The sequence below is a fragment of the Anolis sagrei genome, chromosome 1 (genome assembly GCF_037176765.1).
Source record: "Anolis sagrei isolate rAnoSag1 chromosome 1, rAnoSag1.mat, whole genome shotgun sequence".
NCBI lineage: Eukaryota > Metazoa > Chordata > Lepidosauria > Squamata > Dactyloidae > Anolis > Anolis sagrei.
In genome coordinates this window covers 1,042,250-1,051,676 of record NC_090021.1, presented here as the reverse complement: position 1 = coordinate 1,051,676, position 9,427 = coordinate 1,042,250, and the positions used below count along the sequence as shown (strand labels likewise).

At 44.4% G+C, this 9,427-nt stretch overlaps 1 protein-coding gene across 1 annotated transcript; it reads left to right on the top strand.

Moving 5' to 3' along the window:
* Positions 1-3,994: 3,994 nt before the first annotated feature.
* Positions 3,995-9,416, top strand: LOC137097384 (uncharacterized; the record flags this gene model as incomplete). The annotated part of the gene is given in 1 exon segment (XM_067470207.1): positions 3,995-9,416. A coding segment is annotated over 1 exon segment (3,993 nt), but the record flags the coding sequence as incomplete, so codon positions are not given.
* Between the last annotated feature and the right edge of the window lie 11 nt (positions 9,417-9,427).

Sequence of the window (9,427 nt, the reverse complement as noted above, 5' to 3'; positions counted from 1 at the left end):
GCCTCCATATCCGCGGGACAACTGATTGCTTCCAAGCTGGTGCCATTTTCCTCCTAGACTCCAAATTCTTGCTTGATATCAACAGTAGCCAATCAGAATTCCGGCTCCTGACATGCCCAGCCAATCAGCTGCCAACACATACTTTCCAGTCAACCCATTTATCTCATGGTGCCTTTTACAAATCCTCACAGAAGGGGCCTAAGGTTACCATATTATACAAATCTAATACACACTCTTTAGCCAAAAAGGCTGAACAATAGATTTTAGTAAGTATGGTATAGTTTTTGTAGATTTAGGAGGCGTGGAAGGGTGGGCAATAACCTGGAAAGAGGGAACGCACACAATGGGTCTCTCGGAAGAGCAAGACAGGTTTTCATAATATTACCTGATTTTACCCTTGGACCCCCTTTCCGTTGAGTCTGTATTGTATCCACCAACACCCTGCGCACCTTTTAAGGCACCCATTGCATTAACGAACTGAGATATCAAGACCCACTTCAGCCCATTTCCTCTCGCCCTACGGCATTCCTTTCCGATCGCGCCCCTCTCCTGAGAGGATCAATAAACAGATGCAAGCCTTCTAATTAATCTGGACAGTTTATTATATGTATTGTCAAAGGCTTTCATGGGCGGAATCACTGGGTTGTTCTAGGTTTCTCGGGCTGTATGGCCATGTTCCCGAAGCATTCGCTCCTGATGTTTTGCCTGCATCTGTGGCTAAAGGCATCCTTGGAGGTTGTGAGGTCTGTTGGAAACTAGACAAATTGGGTTTATATATCTGTGGAAAGTCCAGGGTGGGAGAACCTTAACGGCCACCTGAACAGCATCCACAATCAAAACACCTGTGGCAGATGGCCATCCAGCCTCTGTTTAAAAGCCTTCCACCGGACTCCAAGGTAGAGCGTTCCACTGCTGAACAACTCTTCTTACATAGCAGACACCATTGCACTAATCAACCAGAAGTTCCCAGAAGACATCACAGCTCTGTTTCACCATTGCCTCACCACCAGCTACTTTCAGTGGGACAATGAATTCTATGAACAGAAAGATGGAGTAGCTATGGGGAGCCCCCTCAGCCCGGTCATAGCTAACTTCTACATGGAACACTTTGAAAAACAAGCCCTGGAAACAGCAACCAAAAAGCCCACGATATGGTTCAGAGATGTGGATGACACCTTCACCATTTGGAGCCATGGAGAAGAAGAACTCAACAGGTTCCTGGACCATCTCAACAGCATCCACCCAAACATCCAGTTCACCATGGAAGAAGAAAAGGAAGGAAGGCTGCCTTTTCTAGATGTCCTAGTCATCCGCAAACCAGATCAACAATTGGGTCACACCGTTTACAGAAAACCCCCACACACACGGATAGATATCTGCATAAAAACTCCAACCATCACCCAAGTAAAGAAAGAAGCACCATTAAAGCCTTGGCAGACCGTGCAAAAAGAATCTGCGCAGCCCACCTCCTCCAAGATGGACTGAACCACCTCAACTAGGCTCTCCAGGCCATTGGATACTCCACCTCAGGCATCAGAAGAGCTGCGAGACCACCGAGAAGAAGCCACGAGAGTCAAGACGAAGATCCACCCAGAGGGAAAGGGTTCTTGCCATACGTCAAGGGAACCACTGACAGCAGAGGGAAGCTGAGGAGGAAACACAACATGCAAACTATCTACAGACCCACCAAAAAATCCAACCAATGCTCCGTTCAGCAAAGGACAAGAGGGATCCTCTCACCTCTGCAGGAGTCTACAGTGTACCATGCAGCTGTGGACAAGAAGTCTACAGAGGGACCCCCAAACGCAGCAGCATTGCCCAACCATGAATCAAGGAACATGAAAGGCACTGCAGACTCCTTCAGACTCCTTCTTATTTATTTATTTATAATTCGAACTTCTATGCCGCCACTCCCCTGGGGCTCGGAGCGGCTTACAAGAACAGGCTAAAATCAAACACAATTTAAAAACAATTTAAAATAATTTAAAAACAGCAATATCAGAGATCAAAAGCCCATCAAAACAGATATGTCTTACATGCCGTGCAGAAAGCTGATAAGTCCCGCAAGGCTCGGACTTCAGGTGGCAGAGTATTCCAGAGTGATGGTTATTTATTTGTCGTGCCACTGCTGTGAAGGCTCTGCGTCTGGTTGCTGTTAGACGCAAGGTCTTGACACTGGGGACTTCCAATAGATCTTGGTCCTCAGAACGGAGGGATCTCTGGGGTTGGGAGGGGGTGAGGCGGTCCCTCAGGTACATCAGCCCCAGACCATGCAAGGCCTTCAAGGTGAGTCCCATCACTTTGAAAGTGATCCGGTGCTCAATTGGTAACCAATGCAGCTGTAGTAAGACTGGGGTTATGTAGCAGCTTCTTGCAGAAGACGATGAGGTGCATTTCCCTTGACAAGACCTCTAATAGTAATAAGTTATTACGATTAATATAATAATAATAATAATAATAATAATAATAATATAATAATGATAAGTAGAGAACACGGTGAGGCGCCTTTCCCTTGGCAAGACCTCTAATAATAATAATAGTTATTATTATTATTAATACAATAATATAATAATAATAATATAATGATCAGTAGAGAAGACGGTGAGGCGCCTTTCCCTTGACAAGACCTCTAATAATCATTATTATTATTCTGCCTTGTATTATATTATTATATTAATAATATAATAATATAACAATAATCAGTTATGAAGACAGTGAGGCGCCTTTCCCTTGACAAAGCTTCTAATAATTATTACTATTATTAATATAATAATATAATAATAATCAGTAGAGAAGACAATGAGGTGCCTTTCCCTTGACAAGAACTCTAATAATCATTATTATTATTCTGCCTCGTATTATATTATATTAATAATTATAATAATAAATATAATAATAATAATAATAATATAACAATAATCAGTTATGAAGATGGTGAGGCGCCTTTCCCTTGACAAGACCTCTAATAATAATAATTGTTATTATTAATAATAACAATAATATAATGATATAACAATAATCATTTATGAAGACGGTGAGGTGCTTTTCCCTTGACAAGACCTCTAATTATTATTATTCATCTTCCTTGTACAATATTATTACATTAATAATAATATTATTATATTAATAACAATATTATAATATTACTATATTATTATTATTAATAATAATAATATAACAATAATCAGTTATGAAGATGGTGAGGCGCTTTTCCCTTGACAAGACCTCTAATTATTATTATTATTATTATTAGTAGTAGTAGTATTCAGCCTTGTATTATATTATAATATTAATAATAATAATAATAATAGAATAGAACAATAATCAGTTATGAAGACGGTGAGGCGCCTTTCCCTTGACAAGACCTCTAATATTAATAATAGTTATTACTATGAATACAATAATATAATGATAATAATCAGTAGAGAAGATGCTGAGGCGCCTTTCCCTTGACAAGACCTCTAATTATTATTATTATTATTATTAGTAGTAGTAGTAGTAGTAGTATTCAGCATTGTATTATATTATAATATTAATAATGATAAATAATAATAATAATAATGATAATAATATAATAATCAGTTATGAAGATGGTGAGGCGCCTTTCCCTTGACAATACCTCTAATAATAATAATAGTTATTACTATTAATACAATAATATGATAATATAATAATCAGTAGAGAAGACGGTGAGGCGCCTTTCCCTAGACAAGACCTGTAATTATTATTATTATTATTAGTAGTAGTATTCAGCCTTGTATTATATTATAATATTAATAATGATAAAAATATAATAATAATAATATAACAATAATCAGTTATGAAGACGGTGAGGCGCCTTTCCCTTGACAAAACCTCTAAATATTATTATTAATCTTCCTTGTATCATAGTTATATTAATAATAGTATTATATTATAATATTAATATAATAATAATATAACAATAATCAGTTATGAAGACGGTGAGGTGCCTTTCCCTTGACAAGACTAAGGCAGAAAGGTACAGCTATAGAAAAGGTAAAAAGCACAGCCGTAGTTTTACTAAAGCTGTCGGGGTTTGCATGTAGAAAGAGAACGGATGGACTTGACCATATATGGGAGACAAAGACAGACTAAAGATGAGTTTTTTTTTTTGTGAAAGGGTGAAAAATCGGTCATGAGACTTGCCAACTTTGCAAAAAGGAAGTAGCCAAGGCTAAAGTTAGAACTTGCCAAAATCAGCAGATGTTTTCAGCTGTATTTTGCATGTCGGCATATTGAGATGTTCCAAGAAGGGGCTTGCTTATTGCGAAGCGAAACTTAAAAATATATGAGCTAATTGCTTAATATTAATTATAATATTGACAGCTTTTTTTTAACCAATGATTTAATCTTCGGGGCGGCTCTTAAAGCCGAACCCCTTTTTGATGTATAAAAGAACACTACCTTTGATGCTCGGGGGCTTTTCCAGAGACGCCATGTTGTGTCGAAAAGCCACTAGCAGCTGCTATAAATAAACTATGATATTCTTGTTGAACCCAGTTGGCTGCCTTTCCTGACTCATCTGCGTCCGCAATTTGAACTAAAACGGAGCATTTTGGCTGAGCCTTTGAGCAATTGCTCAGGGAAGGAAAAAGCCTGCTTCATTTTTGGAGGTTCCACCGAGATTTGATTCAGACGGGCCGGAGTCGGGGGAGACGGATCTTGTTGGCAAGACGATTTTTGATCAGCATCAGGGGCGCGAGAGGCGATTGCCGTTAGCCGAGACAAAGGGGGCCCCCGACTACTAATAGCCGGCTGCGACACTCCCCTCTTCTGTCAGTGCTGCTGATCAAGGTAAATCGCAACTCTTCGGGTTCTCAAGAAATCAACTGGGAGTGGAGGAGTGATAAGAAGGATCCAAAAGGAGGAAAGTCCGGGGGACGAAGGTTGTTCCAACGTCTACAGAGACCCGGCAAGTATAAGTGGTCAAGTAAGACACTAGGTAACACACACCAGCGCTGGGGGAAGGGGGACCACTAAGTATCCCGTGGGGTAGTGGGAGGACGGGGCAAACCTTGCAGTTCCTAAAACGTGCCGTCGAGTGTCCGGGCGTCTAGGTCAAGGTTTGCTCCCCACTAGAGGCCATGGGTGGGAGGAACTCAAAGACAGTGTCTCCGCTTCAGTGTATGCTAGACAACTTTGACAAGTTTGTAGCTGCATCGAGTCAGGGAGATCCAGGAGATTTTAAGGACTACAGATTAAGGAATCTGTGCACAGGAGAATGGCCCACCTTTCCTTTTGGGTGGCCTGCAGAGGGGTCGTGGGACCTAAAGAAGATTAGGCAGGTAGAAAAATTTTGTGCTAACCATCATCCGGATCAATATATTTATATTGATGCCTGGGACAATGTGGTGACCCAAAATCCTGATTGGGTCCGAAAGTGTAAAGAAGTACAGTGTATGATGATAAGAAAAAAGGAAAAGAAAGTCAAGGTTAAAGTCCTTGCCCAGGAAGAAGAGCCGGCGGAGGGATGTAGTTACCGGGGGCCGCGATATGCAACTCCCAACGGGCCTCCGCTAGCAGCGGCTCAAGGCGCCCAGGGGCCCATGGATCAGGGACGGACATTACCATTGCCAGTAATTCCCAATGCGCCCCCACTAGCAGCAGTTCAAGGCGCCCAGAGACCAGTTGACCAGGAACGGGCGATAACACCGCCTCCATCATATGACAGCCCAGTGTCCATAGTTCTACAGCCTCCATACAGTGAAACCAATCCCTTCCGAAACCTCCGGGATGAATTAAGGGTTGCGGACACCACCACACAAACGGTGCGACGTCCCGCCCGAGAACCTAGTGATGCAAGCCCAGCCGTTACTAGAAGCAGGCAAGCTGAGCTCTCCCCTGTGGAAGGTCCGGCAGATAGCACAACGGCGAGGGAATTTCCAATAAGGGAAGTTAGTGTATTGGATCAAAATGACCGGCCTTATCAATTATATCAGGTGGTCCCATTTACCAGCAGTGACTTGCTAAATTGGAAGAGTTCTACACCTCCCTACTCCGAGCAACCCCAAGCAATGGCGACTTTATTAGAAACTATTATAGCTACCCATAATCCAACGTGGCGAGATTGCCAACAGCTCCTCCAGGTCTTGTTTACCACAGAGGAGAGAAGGCAAGTGATCAATCAAGCTACGTTACTGGCCCAAAATCAGCCACCAGCGGGTCAGGATGCGGTTGCTTGGGGGGCAGAGCGTTTCCCCGTTGGAAAGGATCCGGGTTGGAAGGCCAACGTTGCCAACGATAGGACGACCCTAACGACCTATCAGGGGATCCTGATAGATGCTGTTAAAAGGGGACCACAAAGGCCAGCTAACATCCAAAAGATCCAAGGGGTGAGACAGGAGAAGAGTGAATCTCCCTCAGCATTTTTGGAGAGACTAGAAGAGGCATATAGGAAATACAGCCCATATAATTTAGAAGATGAGAATGGGAGAAGGGCACTGCAGCAGTCTTTCATCAGCCAGGCAGCAGATGACATCCGAAGAAAAATTCAAAAACAACCGGGATTCATAGGGAAAAGTATGAATGAACTCCTAGCCATAGCAGAACAAGTGTATATGGCCAGAGATCAGAAAGAGGAAGAGAAGAAGAAGAGAGATCGTAAAGAAGGATATAAAGTATTGTTGACCATGATGGATGGAGAGACAGAAGGATCGAGAGGGAAAGGAAGGGGAAAAGGAGGAGAGCGAAAGAAGCTAGGATGGAATCAATGTGCCAGATGCAAGAAGTATGGGCACTGGAAGGGGGAATGTACAGAGAAGGTGTCTGGAGAGGAAGGAGGCGAAGGACGAGGCAGAGGAAGAGGTAGAGGACGTGGAAGAGGCCGTGGAGGTTATACTCCACACCAGAAGAGGGAAGCAGTAGTGGCTGCAATAGCAGAAGAAGAATGGGAGGATGCGGAGGAAGAGGAATGAACCGACCAGGCTCTCGTTTTGCTGGACCCCGGGGAGCCGATGGTCACTATGGAAGTAGGGGACCAGCAAGTTGACTTTTTAGTGGACACTGGGGCAGAACGATCAGTGGTGAACAAACTTATTGGTCCTACCAGCACAGAAGTCACCAAAGTGGTGGGGCTGTCAGGAAAAATTCAGAAATGCCCTTTTCTACAGGAACGGACATGTAATCTGGCAGGCCATAGTGTGAGTCATAAATTACTATATCACCCTGATTGCCCAGTGTCATTATTAGGAAGAGACATTTTGTCAAAATTAAGAGCACAGATCCAATTTTTAGACGATGGCCAAATGGAATTGACAATACCCATGGAAGAGGAATGGAGGATATACTTAGTACAACAGGAGAAGTCTACCCCGCGGCCAAAAGTTGAATGGCCCTGGGAGCAAACTCCTTTGGTGTGGGCAGAAGACAATCCTCCAGGACTGGCTAAATATGTGCCCCCAGTGGTAGTAGAGGTGAAGAAAGGAGCAGTCCCAGTCAAAAGACCACAGTACCCAGTGAGTCGGGAAGCTTCTGCAGGGATACAAGTTCACATTGACAGGTTGTTAGAACACGGAATTATTGTGCCCTGTAGTTCACCATGGAACACACCTCTGTTACCGATAAAGAAGCCAGGAACTAAAAATGAGTACCGCCCGGTGCAGGATCTTAGGGCAGTCAACCAAGCCACGGTGCTCCTCACCCCAGTAGTACCAAATCCCTACATTATGATGAGCCTAATCCCTTCGTGGACGGCATGGTTTACAGTTTTGGACTTGAAGGATGCGTTCTTTTGCATCAGGTTAGCTCCAGTCTCCCAACCCATCTTTGCTTTCCAATGGAACACCCAGCAAGCGGGCCAAAAGACTCAGTTTATGTGGAGGCGCCTTCCTCAGGGCTGGGAAAATAGCCCGACCATTTTCGGCCAGGCGCTCGCTAAGGACTTAGAGGAGTTCAAGATCCCTGAATCTGAAGGAATCTGGCTCCAATATGTAGATGATTTACTGATAGCTTGCAAGACGCAAGAGGGATGCAGACATTACACCTTGCAGATGTTAGGAACATTGGAGGAAAAAGGCTACAAGGTATCAAAGAAAAAGGCCCAGCTGTGTCAAAAGACTGTAAAATACCTGGGATTTGAAATAACTGAAGGACATAGGTCTTTGGGAACAGAAAGAAAGGAAGTAATTTGTGCAATTCCTACACCGTCTACTAGGAGACAGGTGAGGGAGTTTTTGGGTGCAACAGGATACTGTAGGCATTGGATTCCTGGGTACGCTACGTTGGCTAAACCTCTGTACCGAGCTACCCGAGGAAACAGAGAAGACCCTTTTGAATGGACAAAAGAGTGCCAAGAGGCTTTTGAGGCCCTAAAAGAAGCCTTGATGTCATCTCCGGCGCTCGGGCTCCCAGACTTGGAAAAACCGTTCGACTTGTTCGTGTCTGAAAAAGAAGGAGTGGCTATAGGGGTGCTTACCCAGACATTAGGATCATGGCAGAGACCAGTGGCTTATCTGTCAAAACAGTTAGACACGGTAGCACAGGGAATGCCGCCCTGTCTTCGTGCAGTGGCAGCAGCAGTAGATTTGATAAAAGAAGCAAGTAAATTAACCATAGGACAGCCACTGGCCGTCAAAGTACCACACCATGTAAAGGCGCTGTTAGACACCAAGGGACCGCGCTGGCTCACAAATGAGAGACTGACAAAGTATGAGGGGGTGTTGTGTGATAACCCGATGGTGACCCTAGAAACTTGTGCCACCTTAAATCCGGCCACCTTGTTGCCTGCCCCAGGAGAGGAAACAGTCCACCAGTGCATTCAGGTGATGGAACAGGTATATTCCAGCCGACCTGACTTAAAGGACGTACCAATGTCCAAGGCAGACATGACCCTGTTCACGGATGGCAGTAGCTTCATGGAGAACGGTGAGAGGCGTGCAGGATATGCGGTGGTACAGGGGGGGGGAGAGATTCTGGAAGCAGAGTCGCTCCCCCCGGGAACCTCCGCTCAACGGGCTGAATTGATCGCCCTCACCAGAGCACTGCAGTTGGCAAAGGGAAAACGGGTCAATGTCTACACGGACTCAAAGTACGCCTTTACTACGCTCCATGCCCATGGAGCTCTGTACAAGGAGCGGGGACTCCTTACGTCGGCTGGAAAGGGCGTTAAAAATGCAGCTGAGATTGTGGCCCTCCTGGAGGCGGTCTGGGACCCGGACAAAGTGGCTGTAATGCATTGCAAAGGACACCAAAGGGGAGAAGACCCAGTGACACAGGGTAATAGACTAGCTGATTTGGCCGCAAGAGAGGCAGCTAAGCACCCCCACAATAAGCAGCACCTGTTGGCTGTGACGGTAATAAGAGATCCCCCGTTAGAAAAGTTTACATACACAAAAGAAGAGGAGAATTGGGCTTTGGGGGAAAAAGGAGAATGGAAGGGAGAGGTCATTGTGATGCCAGATAACCGTGT